At 47.8% G+C, this 18,397-nt stretch overlaps 1 protein-coding gene and 1 long non-coding RNA gene across 2 annotated transcripts; one reads left to right on the top strand and one right to left on the bottom strand.

Moving 5' to 3' along the window:
* The first annotated feature begins 10,762 nt into the window (after window positions 1–10,762).
* On the top strand, window positions 10,763–12,004 carry LOC112271445. Its single transcript, XR_002964402.1, has 2 exons — window positions 10,763–11,309; window positions 11,759–12,004. It is a non-coding gene; the product is annotated as an uncharacterized LOC112271445 (long non-coding RNA).
* A 1,733-nt stretch (window positions 12,005–13,737) lies between these two features.
* On the bottom strand, window positions 13,738–15,478 carry LOC100830219 (homeobox-leucine zipper protein HOX1). Its single transcript, XM_003572029.4, has 2 exons — window positions 14,513–15,478; window positions 13,738–14,383 (listed from the first exon to the last, which is right to left on the bottom strand). Exons 1-2 carry the CDS (start codon window positions 14,957–14,959, stop codon window positions 14,012–14,014), a joined length of 819 nt encoding a protein of 272 aa, XP_003572077.1. The 5' UTR covers window positions 14,960–15,478; the 3' UTR covers window positions 13,738–14,011.
* Window positions 15,479–18,397: the final 2,919 nt, after the last annotated feature.

Here is an 18,397-nt window from a genome sequence, read left to right as displayed (position 1 = left end):
AGTTACTAAAGAAGTATTTACGATGTGTATAAGTTCAAGTGGACATCCCAATGTTAATGTACGATAGCCATTTCAGGTTTCCGAATCCGAGAAGTGGGAATGGAAAAAGTTGTCAACTCCGGAAAAATAATTTCAAATTTATTACTTTTGCTCAATTATCTAAGACGTCTAGGAGATAGATAGAATATTTTCAAAGACAAGAAAATCGGAAGAATCAATATCTCTATTCACTACCATTCCGCATCTTTGACTTCCATTAGTTTCTTTTCTTCTTCCCGATAAAAAAAAGTTTCTTTCTTCTTTAATGGAATAGCTATAGTTTGATATAAGAATCCGTTTCTCGAAGTAGTGGAAACCATTCTCTTATAGGAAATGGCAAGAATGCCGTGAGGGAGCCATATATAAAACATGCAAGGCCGGATCCCACTTTCTTTAGTCAAGCGGGCAAGGGATCGCAAATAGAGACTTGTAGTCGAGAAGGTCAAGACACCCGATAGGTACTTTGCAACCAACCTAGGCTGGTGCACTCCCTCGCGTCACGCCAGGGTGTGGAAATCGCAAGCAGAAATCAGAATTTGGGAGAGGCAGAGTAGCATCATTAGGAAGAAGGGAGTTCCAGGTCGTTCCTTGTTCTTACATCTCAATCGATCAGCTGCACGCAGGCAGGAAACAGATCTAAGAAGACGCACGCAGGCGAGGGCTCACACCCAACGGCCCATTAGCTACATTAGGCCCATGATACAAGTCAGGTCGTTTCATTTCCTCCCCGTTGAAAATCAGCTTGCCCCCAAGCTGGAGATGTTGGAAACTGACGCCACATATTATCTGTCTTCTCCCAGGTTGCCAATTGAGTGGGCATACCACTCCAGGTGACCTTGATTTGCGAAGTAGTAGACCCTCCAATTTTGATCAATCGAGAAGCCAGAACTTGAAAAGGACGAGGACCAGCAGTATGATCAATAATGAAATTAAGGGACTGAGAGGCAGAGATGACCTGGTCAGGAGGTGCTGAACCCTTGAGTAGAGAGACATGAAAGACAGGGTGTATGTGGCTGCCGTCAGCAAGCTTGAGGCGATAAGCAACTGCACCAATTCTTGCTTCCACTTGATATGGGCCAAAATACTTAAAGGACAACTTGTGGTTTGACCTTCACACAACTGAAGTTTGCAGGTAGGGCTGAAGCTTTAGATAAACCCAATCACCAACTGCAAATTGCCGCTCAGATTGCTTTTTTGTCCTCCTGGTGTTTCATATGGGTTTGAGCACGTTCTAGGTGTTGGCGCATAAGCGCGAGCATATGTTCCCGCTCCTTGAGCCATTCAGTAAGTTCAGAAGGTGTTGATGTCTAAAGATTAGCCACGCCCAAATGTCTAGGAATGTATCCATAGAGGACTTGAAACAGAGTTTTTCCCAGCGCAGAGTGATAATTGGTATTATACCAATACTCAGCTTGAGGTAACCAATTAGACCATTTTTGTGGAGCGGCATGGACCATGCAGCGAAGGAAGGTCTCAAGGCACTGATTTAATTTTTCAGTTTGGCCGTCGGTTTGGGGATGGCAAGCCGTGATCATATTCATCCTAGTGTCAGTAAGTGTGAGCAATTGTTGCCATACCCTGCTTGTGAATATATGGTCCCTATCAGATACAATAATTCCTGGAAGACCATGGGGTCTGTACACATTGTTTAAAAATGCTTGGGCCACTGTCAAAGCTGTATACGGGTTAGCAAGAGGGATGAAATGCTCATATTTAGTGTATTTGTCAATGACCACTAGGATGGTGTTGTACTGCTTGCTCTTGGGTAACCCTTCAATAAAATCAAGGCTAACCATATTCCAGGCTTCTTTGGGGATAGGTAGTGGACTAAGCAGACCTGGAAGCTTAATACGTTCAGCCTTGGCCTGTCTGCAAGTTTGACAGTTCTGAACATAAGTTTGGATGTCTGACTTCATCGCCGGCCATGAAAACAAGGACTTAATGCATTGATACGTGGCCAAAAATCCTGAATGGCCTCCTACTCCACTAGCATGGAGCGATAGCATGATAGCTTGGTGAGCCTCTTTGTTGGTACCCAACCAAATACGATCCTTATAGGGGATAACCCCATCCGGCAGCGAATAGCCTTTGCTGTTACATCCAGTCAGGCTTGTAAGACCCCGGGACCGGAATTATACAATTTAGCCCCAAATTGCTAACATTTGCACAATTCAAGCCTCAGGTTCTTAACCTACGATAAACACCTCAATACATACACGCATTAATGTGCTCATCACAGGATTTTGCAACATGAATATCATCACCAAACTCTACAGAAGAGAGTAATTACAAAGCTCATACAAGGAGCAGAATAACAAATATTACAAAGAGAGGACACATGTCTTAACATTACATCATTACATCAGCGGAAGTCGAATTATGTCCGAGTACGGACAAGAATACAGCATGGCCTGAAGAGGCTGGAAGCTAGAAGGAAACCCGCCACAAGTCTCAGAACCCTGATCTGGATCTCTTGGCTAAACATCGAATCCAAAGTCGTGCTCCACGAAGAAGCTAGCGGCTCACCTGCTCTGCTGGAACCTCTGAAGAAAACAACGTTGCAAAGCAACTGAGTACAAAGTACTCGCAAGACTTACGGGGAGATCTATGCTAGTATGCAACATGTCTCAAAGGAGGGTAAAGTGGGTTATGCAGCAGCAGATATCTGGAGAGACACTCTAATAACAACGTCTAATGAAAGGATGAGAAGCGTCTACCAACTGAGGTGATTAACCTATGTACTAAACACTAGAACAACACAATCCTCATATCACCCCCTCAACACCCTGTGAGGAAGCAATCCAAAGGACACTCACACTTTAACAGTTTTAAGCATATCCACGATTAAGGCTAATTACTACTCAAGTTTATGAGATTAAGTTGGTTAAGTTCTCTATGATCAAGTAATGACCAACCAAGTCGTCCATAACCGCGGACATGGTTTTCCAAAAGATTTATCCCTGCAGGGTGTGCCAATTTTCCCGTACACGTTCGACCAACCCATGAATACCAAGCGTGCTCACAAGCAAATGTGCGCTGGCTGGATTGAGCGACACGACGTTTCCAAGTTCCACAACTAATCCAGGGGGACCACCCAACTGAGTCTATCCGAAATGAGAGCCCGGCCGAAGCGTCGTACGGACTCAAGAGTTGCGTGGACAGCTGGTAGTGGTTCAGGGCCCGCAGGATGGCTACTCCAGACTAGTGCCGCAATCCTATATGAATGCAAAGTCACCAACAAGTCTCCACAAATCTTTGTGTGCATGCAATGCAAATGCCAAATGGAACGCCTGAACTATGTGGCCCCTGGAAGAGCTGAGGATTAAGTCGAGGGGGAAGTCATATCTTCTCCCACGAGCGGTTAGCGCGAAGTTTCTTGGATCGGCAAAAATGAGAACTCAGTCCTTAGGTCGGCACAAATGGAACAAATCACCAATGCGTTAGAGCACGGCCTCCCGTCGTTACCTTGTTACAGTTTAATATCATATCACAGTTTTAAGAATTGCAATTAAAACATAAAGTAGCATGTGGATGTAGCAATTGTGGAACCCCAAAGTAAGGACACTAGACTCGCAACCTAAGCATGACATCTAATGACTAAGATGTAGGGCAACAACAAACATGTGACATGGTATTACGACAAGTAACAAGACATAAGGCAATAAGTGAAGCTGACTAATAAGTTATGTGATCCTAATGGCATGGTGACAAGACTGAGATCATAACTTAATGCAAGATTAAGGGAGAGACAATAGGTATAATTAACATGGTCAAGGATTGGCTACTTGGCTGGAGTACTCAATTGCCTGGAATTGAGCAAGAATCCTGGAAGAAGAACACAAGCGTAGTCGTCGTCGTCGTAGGAATCAAAGACTAGCGAGAAAGAAGCAAATACACGACATAAAAGGAAAGTATAAGCATACAAGATACACATGGCAATTAATATGCGCAATCAACGAATGATGCGTTGACATAGGGATGATGCATGTCATATTAAGGATTCTGAAAGTAAATCCGATATATAATTTACCAAGTTAAATGGATCCGAAAAATACTATTCATAACATCTATACAACTCCATATGGATTAACTACAATCAACATTACAGTTGTATCATCATGCATGAGAATGACATGGATAGGTGCGATGTGTGCTTTAAAAAAGAACAACACACCAAACAAACGAGTCGAACGGGGTTGCACACACCAATGGCAACGAGGTACCTGCAACTATCTATACTATCGATACATATACGGCATCTCATACAACACATGCAGTTCATATATCGCATATATCGCGCAATCTACTAGTCTATGCCAAAAAACGGTGGTTTCACGGGACGGTTGCTCGTTATACGTTGGACACGTGCGGCGTCATGATGTAGAGAAAGTAGTCGAGATAGTCGTACACGATGTAGCCATCGTAGGCGAAGTAGCTGTTCACGTAGGCAATGTAATTGTCACGGCGAAGTAGTCGTTAAAGGCTCCGGCTACGAGATTCTTCGGTCTTCACGTGCGCAAGGAAAGACTTGGGCAACGGCTTGTCAAAACACACGTGGAGTAGCACCAAACAGTAGCACACAGCAACTGACAAGCAGGGCCCACACGTAAGGGAAACAATTTCCAGAAAAACGGAAAAGAAAGGAAAAGGAAGAAGGCCACGGGCCTGCTGGGCTTGGGCGTCGGCCGATTTGGGCCTGCGGGCTGGAGGCAGAAGAGCCAGGGGCAACAGGGGTATGGAGGCGTTCGGGAAGACAGAGGAGCTCGGGCGAGCGCGGGGCAGAGCTGCGCGGGGAGGCGGCCAGGGAAGCTGGGCGGCGCGTGGATGGCGAGCGAGGTGGAGGCGCGGGCAGGCGCGGGGAAGTCCTGGGGGCGCTGGAGGTCGGTCGCCGGCGAGGTGGCTTGGCGGCGCGGGGAGCGAGGGCGGGCTCCGGAGAGGAGGCAGACGAGGGGGCGACGGGGAGAGGCGGCTTGGCGCGCTCGGCAGGAGGAGGGGCTCGGGCGAGCGTGGCGCGCGTGGGGAGCAAGGGCGGCGAGGAGCTGGGCGGCCACGGGAAGGGAGAGGCAGCGCCGGCGGCGCGCGTGGCCAGGGGGTCGCGGGAGGAAGGCCGCGGGGAGAGGGAGCCTTGAGGGCGCGCCGGCCATGGGAGGGTGGCGGCGGCAGGAGGAGGAAGAAGAAGGGGATCGGGTGAGGAAGAAAGAGGAGAGCGGCGGCGGCTTGGAGGAAAAGAAATGAAGAGGAAGAAAAAAAAAGAAGGGATTAGGGTAGCTTTACAGGTTAGGAAAACTTAGGGGTTGGTTTAGTGGGCTTTTGGGCCAACAAAAGTCTCAAACAAAAATACGAGTTTTACCAATTTATATTTTCGTGACAAATTAAGAGACGAGAGGCTAGGTCTAATTAAACCCGGAAGTAATTTGTCAAACCAAAATAGAATTTCTACAAAAATAGTTTTAGGATTTAGCAAACACACGAAAAAGGCAAGCACATTAAACAATAGCTTTATGCAAATGAATATGGTTTCATGTGACATGATGCTAATGACATGGCAAATATGCAGATGATGGCATGAGCATGACACAATGATGAAGATAATTAAATTACAAAACAATCCAAAAGGCCTTTAAAAGGAAAGGGTTAGTTTCGGGCTGTTACAAGGCTCAACTCTGACGGTAACTCTTTTGCTTTAGCATCTTGTGTGTATCCTCCCACAACCACTTCCATCCACTTTGGGGTACAAAAGGAGATAGTGTGATTTCATGGTTCTCTGCTTTACAGGAAAGAGCATCAGCAGCAGTGTTGTCGGCACCCTTCTTATATGCGAGACGGTGTTGCAAACCCATTAATTTAAGCAGAGCCTTTTGTTGCATGGGACTGGACACTTTCTGACCGGAGAGATGAACTAGACTTCTATGGTCTGTACAAATGGTGAACTCGGCATGTTGAAGATACGGTTTCCATTTGTCTATAGCTAGAAGAACGGACAAACATTCCTTTTCATAAGTGGACAGTGACTGCGCCTTTTGTCCGAGAGCCTTGCTTAGGTACGCCAATGGATGGCCATGCTGCATTAGAACAGCGCCTATGCCTTTGTTACTGGCATCGGTTTCCACCACAAAAGGCTTCTTAAAGTCAGGAACAGCTAGCACCGGGGCTTGCATCATGGCATTTTTTAGAACATCAAAAGCAGACTGTTCCAATGCGGTCCAAACAAACACTCTATCCTTTTTGAGTAAATCAGGTAAAATCTTGCTGATTAAACCATAGTTGTGTATGAATTTCCGGTAGTAACCAGTTAATCCCAGGAAACTTCTTACTTCCTTTACATTAGCAGGAATTGGCCAGTATTTGATTGCTTGCGCCTTTGCTGGGTTTGTCGACACCCCTTGTGCACTGATGATATGCCCCAGGTACTCTAAGGATTGTTGTGCAAACGAGCACTTGCTGAGCTTAATAAAGAGCTGGTGATGTCGGAGAACATCGAACACTTGCTGGAGATGGACAATGTGCTCCTCAAGAGTTTTGCTATATATAAGAATATCATCCACGAATACCAACACTGAAATGTGGCAGGCGCATTGGTGAGTCCAAAGGGCATAACTCAAAATTCATACAACCCTTGGTGAGATTTAAATGTCGTTTTATGTTCTTCTCCAGGCACTAGTCTGATTTGGTGATAACCAGAATGGAGATCCAATTTTGTGAACCAGCATGCCCCTGCCAACTCATCAATGAGCTCATCCACGATAGGCATAGGATACTTGTGTTTGATTGTAATAGCGTTGAGATGGCGATAGTCCACACAAAATCTTCATGTTCCATCTTTTTTTTACCAATAAGATAGGAGAGGAGAAAGGGCTGTGGCTGTGCTGAATTACACCTTGCTGCAACATGGTAGAAATTTGCTTTTCAATTTCATTTTTTTGGACCGGAGTGTATCCATATGGTTTCAGATTCACAGGTTTGGCTCCATGCAGTAATGGAATGCGGTGGTCAAAATTTCTATGTGGGGGCAGTGAGCTTGGTTCCTCAAACAATTTATTGTTGTCCAATAACTGTTGCACCACGGGTGAGACAAGAGGTGGTGTAACAAGCTCATCAGCAATGTGATTTAACTCAATCATATCCGATATCCCACTATGTTTGAGCAGCCCCTTCAATTGTTTGCCCGACATTGCAGAGCAAGAGGTCACCTTATCTCTGAAGCCACGAAGGGTAATGCGGGTGCCATTATGTTTAAATCTCATGGTCTTTCGGACCCAGCTAACCCACATCTTGTCAATTGATTCGAGCCAGTCCATGCCGAGAATGATGTCATAAGTGCCTAACGGTAGCACTTTCAGAGTAGACACAAATGAATTCCCTCGACACCACCACTTTAAATCCGGAACTTGAGCAGTACAAGACAATGTCCCTCCAACGGCAACTGTGACCTTGGCAGGTGTGATTTGTTGCGTTGGACATTGAAGTCTATCCACCAATGTGTTACTAATAAAGTTGCTAGAGCTACCTGAATCGATGAGAATCAGCAGCTCTTCCTTGCCAATAAGACCATGCAACTTGAAGCTTTGACGAGATGTTGTTCCAGTGGCAGCATGAACGGATAACTTCATGAGAGAATCAGATTGAGTAGTAGGCTTTACTGGAGCTTCCTTGTCTTGTTCATTGTCTGAAGCAGACTCTAAGTCACAGTCTGATGGTTCAGATTCTTCTTGTTGTATTTCAGAGATTTGCAAAGCTTCCAATAACTCCTCCATGACTTGCAGCTGAACTATTTTGGGGCATTTGTGGCCAAGCCCAAACCGTTCACCACACTTGAAGCATTCCCCACGTGCACGACGCTGAGCACGCAGATTGTCAACCCTATCAGTGTGACAAGGCCGATCATCTGTTGTTTTATCAATAGGCGGAGCACCAAGAATACCAACTGATTGCACTGGCTGCTTGTATTTAGCCTTGTAATCTGCCTTTTTATAATAAAGTTTTGTATCCTCGACCAAGAGTACTTCCTGCGTTTGAGCAAGAGAATAGGCCAGATCAACAGTTCCAGGTTGATGTAATTTGACAACATGTTTAATGTCATTTTTCAAGCCCTCGACAAATCGATTGACAAAGAATGTTTCATCATAAGCATGATTGTAGACCAGGATCTTATGCATAAGTTCTTCAAATTCATGAGCATAAGCATCTACACTGTCTACTTGTTTGAATGCAAAAAAATTGCCCATAAGCTTTGCATACTGGTTCTCGTTAAACTTTGCAAAGATTGCAACACATAAGTCAGGCCACCCGTCTATGCTGTGCATTGCCTCATATGTTTGCAACCACAAGGCAGCATTGCCTATGAAGTGCATAGTAGCAAAATCTACCCATAAATGTGGCATGACATTGTACATCTTGAAATATTTTTCAGCAGTTTTCTTCTACCAGCGAGGGTTTTCACCATCAAATTTGGGAAAATCAGACCTAGGAAGCCTATTAACTGGTCTAGCATGATCAAAACGATTCCCATTGAAACCTCCCATGTTATCCTCAGTATCATCAGATAAATCATCATGGTTGGTATGCTGGAGTTCTGAATTCTCACCCCTGACCAAGGCGTGCCCAGGGGTTCGATTCACCCTGTGGTCAGCACCCTGGGGATTTGTTGCAGAGTGGTGCCCATGGGGCTGAAGCACACCTAGACGCTGATTTTGTTGCGCCGGTGTCGAGGAAGGAGGCAGCTCGAGCTCGAGTTGTTCGACGCGGCGCGTCACCGCTTCCACCGACTACTTCACCGAGGCCGCAGTTTGCTCGACGGAGTTGTGCGCCGAGATAACCCGGTTGAGTGTGGCGTCCACCTTGGCAAGGGACTCGTTGGTGGATTTGTCCAGCTTTTCTAGGGCGGCCGTGGTAGTCTGAGTGAGCTGTTCCACGGAGGAGTGGAGCTCGTTGACCCGCTGAGCTGTGTGCTTCCCGGCATCGGAGACGGCCTTGCTCTAGATGATCGTGTCTTGAACCAATTTCTGCAGGTCCGCCAGCGTAAGCTCCACCATTGTCACGCGAGCAGTGAGGATTGGCTTCTTCCCTTTCGTCGCCGTTGCGACTCGCCTCAGATCGAGCCGACCGAGCGCAGGTACACTACAGGAGTGTTTTGAGCGAACTCACCGAAGTGAATTCAGACCTTTTGCTTGGTTTTACAGCAGCAATTGAAGGAATATGAGCATAGCGGCAGATTGGGGATTTTTTTGGGGGGGGGGGGGGATTTTGGATGGATCGATACAAGGCTCTAGATACCAAATGCAACCAACCTAGGCTGGTGCACGCCCTCGCGTCACGCCAAGGTGTGGAAATCGCAAGCAGAAATCAGAATTTGGGAGAGGCAGAGTAGCATCATTATGGCAAGAAGAGCAGTGTAGGGGCTGCCTTTTCTATCTTTTGGTGAGCCTTTTACATTTTTGCAATGATTCCACATCCCGGGGGGAAAGCTCTATGTAAGAACAGTATTATCTTTGTCACAGTGAAGTTAGTTTAACCCTTCTTTTTTTGCTACAGATTCTGTATCTAGATTCGCATGATACTCGAGACTTGGAGATACCCAACGGGAAAGCACGATTATATGTACGGAACAGAAAGCTTATCGATAAAGTCATGGTGATGGACATGAAGAAGAATTCCTCTTTGGGTAAATGTTGTGTAAGTTCTTCTCTTGGAGCTTTTGTTTAGCAATGGTGATGTTTTATTGTATATGTCCTGATCATCCTCTATATCTACTTCAATGTTATATGTAGTTAAAAAGGCCACACGAGATGTCAACTATAGGGGCACGTTAAGTGCGTCTATTCTGCTTGGAGACATTTGAGCGATGTCAAATTTTGTGTCATCAAATGTTCTACCAGGGTATTGCCTACAAGTAATTACAACCTTTTATTTTCGATAAAAACAGTAATGCCTCTATTGAAATTGGCATTGACATTTTCCCTGCCACTGCTTTTGTGCATTGCCACATTTTTTGTCCGTAGAATAAGGCGGTGTTATGCAATGTCACACGCAATCTTTCTTCAAGCATCACGGACGCACTCTCGAAATTCATGCACGAAGTCTCCGGGCTTGAAGGTGGCGGGAGAAAAGCCGACAAAGATAGTACAAGAGCTGCCAGAGTAGCGATAACAATGTGGATAACGATGGTGACCTGATGGATGTCGACACGCTCCTGGATGATAGTTTGGAGCTGGCAACTAAGGACATGAAAGACACGTCAGTCAACGAGTGTGAAGATGAAAATTCTGAGGAGCGCGATGCTGGTGATTCAAGCACCGCGGACTCTGAAGATGATCCTGACTGGAACTCTAACAGAGTGACACAGATTTATTCTCAAAAAAATATAGTGACACGGAATTTAAACCATTAGGGCGGATGGACTGGGCGACAAGAGCAAAAGGCATGGAGATGGAAAAAACAGCAAAGGTTCAGGGCATGATTCATATACTCCAGAGAGAGACGAAAGCAGAATGAGCCAGCACAACGAAGAACATCCAGATGTGGCAAAACTAAAATCACAATGTTCATGAGGATGTTGTACCTACTACTTTATCCGTTCCAAAACACAACTCATATAGATTTGTGCACTTGTACCAAGGCAGCTCTCGTTTCTAATGCCGTCCATTCATATTGGATTAATAATAAATGGGTGCGAGTAGTTATTGACCGGATGCGGATTTCAAGAGAAAAATGAGGTGTATTATGAAACAAATGAAAAAAATCTATATGAGTTGAGTTTTGGAACGGAGTTAGTACCACTATGTCACAGGCAAGGAACACGGAAAAAAAAACAGTGAAAACAGGTGTTCCGTTGAGGATAAGATGGCGGTTCAGCCTGCCAGCCCGATGCAACCCAAACCATCTGCGATGATGTTATGCTATGATAAAGGGAGCACGCAACAGGAAAAAAAAGTGAAGAGGTCTTTCGTTGAGGATGAGATGCCGATCCAGCCTGACAGCCTGCTGCTTGGAGAATGGAGGGACATCTGCGATGATGTTATATGATGAAGGGAGCCCCTCAAAGGGGGAAAGGAACATGGACAAGACTCCCCGTTACTATCCTTTTTGAAGGAACTCCTGTTATCGATTTGAGTACTCCGTCAATTTCAGACAATGAGTGCACCATAACAAGGACCAGCAAATCCTTCTTCTGTTAAGGGCCCTAAGAAGTCCTTGTGACTGGAAGCTCAGTGGCTGAAATGCTGATGAAGAAATATGGAGAAAAACAAAGGGCATCGTCATTGGCATCTTGGGTAAAGTAAATCCTGCAAATTGCGTTGTTTCATACTCTGCATTGCACAATTTGTTTTGAGTTTTCATCATGTTTGGTGTTTCATCTTACGTCTAGGTGTCATCTGAAGTATATAAAAAAGAAATGAGTAGTTCAAACTTTACCTAAGCTGCCAAGATATATTGTTATTTGCGAACACGTTTGTTTTGGTATCATCATGAATTCATGATTGCGTTGGGAGCATAAAAGATGGCAACATTCTTCATAGTCATTATTTTCGTTGCCTAGTTAAGCTGGCTTTGATTCTCAGGAGAAAAAAGCGCTTTGCTCAACTTGTTCTCAGTTATACCTAATTCTTCTTCTGAATTTCATTGCCATAGCATGAGTTCCTTCCCTTCCCCGTCAATTTTTTTTAGAAGCACCGAAATGATCCGCATCATATAATCGCTACATGACCTAATCACTCCACAGGTTGCTCCATTTCGCAGACAAGGGGATCGCCGCAAAATAAGACTCACGTACCCAATATACCATCGACTATGAACCTGGGACGGTACTAGAATTCAGGGAAGCTGACAGTGTAACTGTAGATTGTAAGCTGACGTTGTAAGCTATGTACAATATGTATCTTACTGACGTCTACTGTCTGAATTATAAAGTGGAGTACTCCGTACTATGTATAATAGTCTAATACTGGTAGATATGTATCCAGGACTTTGTTTGCGTGGTTTCCAGCATCATGTGCCCCGGCCAGGGCTCCAGCATTGAAACGGATGGAAGAACTAAATATGGCCTTAGTTTCTTGGTGAATCCGCCAGACGGACATGCCTCCCGGCCCATGACTGAACTGCTGCTTTCTTGTTGTTTGTTCCAGAGGCAGTACGTGGTTCTTTTCTTCAGAATATGGAGAGGATGTTTTTCCTCTCTGAATTTTGAATTCTTGCTGTGTCCACGCATGCAAACTGTGAACCCCCAAGAAACTGGCAGCCCAAGGAACAAACATGGGATGATGCATGCTTGACCATCTCTGGCTTTCTAGTTTTTACCGCCGTGGAAGGCAAGGAGTTTGGATCTCCACTGCGGCGCCGGCGCCGGATCTTTGAATGCCAGAGCCCGTGAGGCCGTGAGGTGCAGAGAAGAAGGAATTGAAGAGACACGCATGGAACCTGTAATGCCTGAACATGTGTTAATTTCTAGTGCCCGAAGGGCGCGGAACTGAACTCTGTCGTAGTGTCGTTCTTGTTTATTACTGTGTTTTTTTTAGTCCTGTTTATTACTGTAGTTGCTGATGGCTATGCAATGGAACTGAGAGCTACATGCCTACATGCATCCATCTAGTACATTCGAGAAACCAGTAAATGACTGCCAGTAACGAACAACCACTCTTCTGTCCAGAAATGCATTTCACTTTTAATTTCTTTCGCTCGGGTCGTTTTGCTTTGCGGGCAACGTGACATCATGATCAACCATTCAACCTGCGCTACCACGGCAGTGCATATCACTACAGCTGCTTTAAACCAGTTGTCGTTTAGCGAACTTAACGAAAGACAATTTACAAGCTTGAGCAGAAGAGGGGTCGTATCAAAATCATGGAGGGAGAAAAAGGTGTGTCCCGAAGGGGCATGCATGAGCATGACTTATCCATCATGAAGCAGTCAACGACGCTACCGTCGTTGATGATAAAATAGCCTCAAATGATGGCGTGGTTTGATGATCACTTGATTGAGTGATTAATTATATGCGACGCTCCACTCGCACGCATAGGATGAATCATCATCATCATCCCTCTGTAGCGCGCCTTTGTCGTGTCGCGTGGTATGATGGCAAGTGTAGAATAGGGTGGCGTAGTTTAGTGGGGATGTGTCGGGTGATCCCCAATGATTAGTGTTACTCGTGATTAGTTTAGCGCATGCCCGAATCTAACCAAAGATTTTGCATGCCCACGTTGCACCACGCGTCGCCCAAAGGAACCACCACGCACATGATATGCATCACACCTGTGCGCCTGCCTACTACCTACTCCTGCTTGACTCCATTTGTAGTACGGAGCACTGATTTGCTGTAGCTTTGTTACGCACTAATCTCTGCAGCACGTTTTGAGGCCCGATCAGGCTACTTGACTGGGGCCAGCTGGTCAGTCTCAATCCCCGGCCGTGAGCCACACGTTTGTTTTTGGCGTACGTGTGACCGGCGGATTTGCGAGTGGACTTTCCCCTCACACCATCTTTTCCGCTGGAATCTCTCATATCTCTTTCCGGAAGTTCTGCGTTTCATTCTTGCTACGGAGATTTTTCCTTGTCAAGAATGAACGCTCCAAAAAGAAAATTTCCACTTTGGGGTCACACGTCCATGTCCCGTTGAATTTATGGTACCGCAAAAGAGAAGCCCTGTCGACACAACAAGCTACTGAAAGTGGGATAAAACCCAGCGCATCACTTGTACACAAGTCATGATCAGCTTTTAACTTTGTATGCAGAAATACTAAAACCCATCGTCCCATTGCACGCATCACTTGTACAGGACAGGATAGCTTTACTGTAAACAAACAGAGGAAGTCTAAAAAGGAACTTGACAAACTAAAACTAGCTAGACATATGCTGTAAACAAACAAACAAACAAACAAACAGGAGTAGCACGTAGTAGTAGAACAGAATCACGTACGCTCTGGTTAGTTGTTAGACCGATTAAACCCTCTGAGTTCAAAAACAGAGAAGAACTGATTAATTACGCCCTCTGGGCTGGCCTGTCCACGAATACGGGCCGCACCGGGCCGGGCCCCCACGGGCCAGACCCCAGGGCGGTGCTGTTCCCGGCGACGGCCGGCTTGCCGGAGGGCGCGACGCGCTCGCAGGAGGGGCACATGGTGAGCGGCGGCGCGCGCATGTATAGCTGAGGATGAGGCAGCGGGAGCTTGAGCGCCTGCACCTCCCGCAGCAGGCGGCGGTTCTCCTCCGTGAGCGCGTCGCAGCGGCGCCTGAGCGCCTCGCAGTCCACCTCCGTCTGCTTCAGCTTCGTCCGCGCCCGCCTGTTCTGGAACCACACCTCCACCTGCCGCGGCCGCAGCCCCAGCTGCCTCGCCAGCGCCGCCTTCTGCTTCTGATACAAATACAATCATAATCCACGAATTAGAATCTTCTTTGACTCTTTGTTATATGCGGATATTGATCCATGGAAGTTGAAGTTGATGATGAAAACAGGGGAGGGATTAAATGGCTGGGTGCTTACGGGGTTGAGGGTGCTGTGCTGGTTGAAGCTGTCCTCGAGGACGGCGGACTGGTCCTTGGAAAGCCGGAGCTTCTTGCGCGACCCGCCGGCGCCGGACCCGGAATCCTCGTCGTCGTCGCTGACGCGCTCCTGCTCGCGTCCGCCGGCGCCGGCAGCGCTCCTCCCCCGCTTGCCGCTAAGGGTGGACAGCGTGCTGTCGGGCGACGACGCGCCGGGCTCCTCCTCTTCGTGCCCCGCATCCGGCGCCCGGTTCACGTCGATCCCGCGCAGGAACAGCGGCATCTCGTGGCACGCCGACGCCGTCCTGGTCTTCTGCCCTGGCGTCGGCGCAGCGCCGGTCAGAGCACGCTGGGGAGCCGCCACGGAAGAAGTCGTACCGGCGATGCCGAGGCTCAGCCCAAGGCCAAGACCGAGGTGATCCCTCCCGTTAACCACCGTCATCTCCATTAATCTCTCGCTGGACACGTCTCTGATCTCTGCTCGTACTATTAAGTGGAGTATAAGTGGTGACAGTAGCTAGCTATTGTTGTAAAGCTGGTCGGATCGGAGCAGGCAAGTGTTTGTGGGTAAGGGCGGAGAGAGAGGGTGGCGAGCTTATAAAGAGTCGAGCGCAAGAGAAGGATACTCTGACACACACTGTTATGATTAGTTTATGGAGATGGTACTACGTGGTGGTCCGGTGGATGAAAGGAGAAGCAAACATGTATGGAGCACCAACTCAATATTGTTGTTGTTGTGGCGTCACCCTGGAGATGCAGTGCAGGGAGGGCCGGAGGCAGGCGCAATCATCAGCAGCTTAACTTGCTCCCGGTCCCCCGTCCATCCTGCTTTGGCTTGTCCCCCTTTCCCCGATGGTGATGCCCGAACCCTGTCGGCACGGCACCCCTAATTTCGAGCAATTTTCAGCTCTCGCTTCAACATGTGATTTTTTTTTACAGAAAAGACTTCGATCTCGTAATTAATTCTAGGTACGAGATGAGATTGTTGATTTTGGTGCGTATAATCCCGGAGTACGATATCTTTGACTTCTGTTGGGTGGGTGGTCCTTTCAGGAGGTGGCACATATGCGACAAGATGCTACTAAAGTTGAAGATACCAGCCCGTGGAATCATCCCCGCCACTCCGGATGTCCAGATTCACCGTCCACTCCGGAGTATGTGTAGCATGTTTCACCTGGCAAGGCATCTCCATGATCGACCAGTTTCGTTAGTTAATGCACCCAGAGTTAATCATGCACTGATCTGGAGTAGGATTCTGTTTCCCGTATGAAGTAGTATGAACAAGCAAGTTGTTTCCATTTTCTCTTTTTGTTGTGAACTGGGGTAGCAGCAAAAAGTTCCAGTACTCTTTTGATTTCAAATTATCAAATAATTCGTCGTGTCCTGATGGTGATGCGACTGGAGACGGAGACGTGGCCCGGGACGTGTCGATCGCGCGTCCGTAGCGAGGCGAGGCAGGCATGCAGGAGGCACATGCAACTACAGGACGAAACCGAGCACGAATGGGCGATATGCATGCATGGTTGTCCGTGGCATCGATCGATCGGTACTACGCGCTAGCTGCCGTGCATTTTGCGCCGACGCGGCGGCAGGCACTGCTCCTCTTCTTCGCGCTGGCTGTTCCCTCGCACCCGACCAGAACCAGCACAGCGCCACCGCATATGGCATGCATGACTGATTGGGTCTTCCTCTCTCTCACCGCCAGCACGCACGGCCCACGTGCGGCGCCGGACGTGTCAGGTTCAAGGCCAAGCCCGGCCAGGGGGTTCCATCCAGCGGGCTCGGCCAACAAGCCGAAGAAACCCGTTGGGGCTGGCTCGATCACGTGGAGCCGCGCGCGCGCACGCTCCGAGGACGGACTCGCCACCGCGTCGCCTTGTAGCTACAGCGGCCCCCGCCCGACCAAAAATCTGCATTTTTAAAAGAGCATCGATTTATTCATTCCTCCTGCTCGTCTCACTGCCCTTTTCCATTCGCTTGCTTTTCTCGTGCACTCTCGATCCATGCCAGTGTCATGTCTGGCTTTTTATCGCAAGTGGGAGAGGAGGACTACTCTCTTTTCGGATCGATCCGTTATTCCTGTTTGACATTTCTCCCGGGTAAATTCCACGCAACCAGGCCAAAGTCACACGCCGTAGGTACAATCATGTACGTGCTGTATATACGTTCCCTTTACTAGATATGTATGCTCCTTTTCTTGATTTAAAGTGGGATGTTACCGTTGCCAACTTGGTGAGGGACAGGTACGTACTTGCGTGCGGTCGAAATTCGATAGGCTTTTCGTCACACCTTTTGCTTCACGACGAAAAGTCAGTGCGTGCCAGGTAATTAAGCGGTAATGATGGATGCATGGGACGATCGGCACTGCCTTCGTGGGCAATACATGCACATGCATGCATCCATCGGATAGTTTCATGTCGACCCATGTAGCTACGGCGGGGGGCAATTATTGGTTCCGCCATGAGTGGATCATGATGCATGCATGACGATGATGATTCAAGTGGTCGAGGAATCGTGCGTGTCGCATGCACCTGTAATTAATCCGGCTGGCCACATCCGCTAGCCGGCCAGGGGTATACAGGACGGAGGGGAGTACTAACTATGCATGCATGACATCCATCGCGTAGTATATAGGAGTACCTACGTACGGCGCGCATGGTATACTTATGATACGAACAAATCGCTACGAGATAGATCACGCACGTAGGCCATGTCGGGAACAAAGAGTGCAACCTGCAAAAATTATTGAAGTGATCGAATCGATTCAGCCAGAACCGGTTCGGGTTCCATTATCGATCGAGCAGCAGCATGGGCACGATATGTTCTGGCTCATGCTCATGCAGAGCTTTCTTCGGCCAATTGATTCGACCGTCCGTCCGTCCGGTATTTCTCCATTGGTATTTTGCGTCGTGAATTAGACTCATTCTTCTACATATTCATGCATACGTGGGTGAGTAATTCAGACACGTAGGCTAGTTGCAAGGACATTCATGCATGTAGAATATAAGTCGACATAACACCGCGATGGATCACAGTATTAAATTAGTACAAAACATTATATAATCATGTTGATCAATGATACTCCTCGTACGCGTGTAGTGGCTGCACGTGCATGCATACCACTAGCTGCATGCCTGGACTCCCGCGGCTCCCTCCACGTCTTGTACACGTGGCGCGCATGCATGCGAACCCTTAGCTTGGGAGCCACGCGTGCCCGGTGACCGGACCGGGCCTGTGGAGTCTGAACGATAGACCAATCGGCAGCGACGACGGGTTGACGAGAGAAAAGTCTCCAATTCCTTAGCGCCGTGGCTGCCTGCTGGATTAGCCGCTAATTAACGCCGCGTGTGGGCACGCACAGTGGGAGCGCGCGGGACACGCATGCACACACGGACAACGACGACGCTGTATGGGCACATGCATGCATGTTCGACCGGGAGCAGCTTATCTTTTTGTTTAATCTTTTGGAAGAATGGAGCAGCTAGCTTCTCGGCCTGCTAGCTAATTAGCTATAACTGCATCCAAGGAACTAAGGAAGGCTAGCCCCGAGCATCCAGCCGTGCCATGTGACACGTCCTGATCATCCAGCGCTACCTCAGAATAGGTTACCGCCGCACGACCTCCAGTAGCGATACAGCTGGTCTAAAACATTCGCCGCGGACGTCGTTGGAGGAATCCAAAACAATACCAGTGGCGGTGAGCAACCACCGCCACTGCTAGTGGAACACCGGTGGCGGTGAAAACACTCGCACGACCAGCACCGTCACCGGTGCTCTAGCACCCGTGGCGGTGGTCATTCACCGCCACTGGAGTTTCTTAGTAGTCACCGGCGCACGAGCACTAGTGACGGTTAAAGTGGTTGAAAAACAAACCGTCACTGGTAAGT

The sequence above is a fragment of the Brachypodium distachyon genome, chromosome 3, assembly GCF_000005505.3.
Source record: "Brachypodium distachyon strain Bd21 chromosome 3, Brachypodium_distachyon_v3.0, whole genome shotgun sequence".
Classification (NCBI taxonomy): domain Eukaryota; kingdom Viridiplantae; phylum Streptophyta; class Magnoliopsida; order Poales; family Poaceae; genus Brachypodium; species Brachypodium distachyon.
Note: the sequence above shows the minus strand (reverse complement) of the source record. Positions and strands in the feature narration are given on the sequence as shown.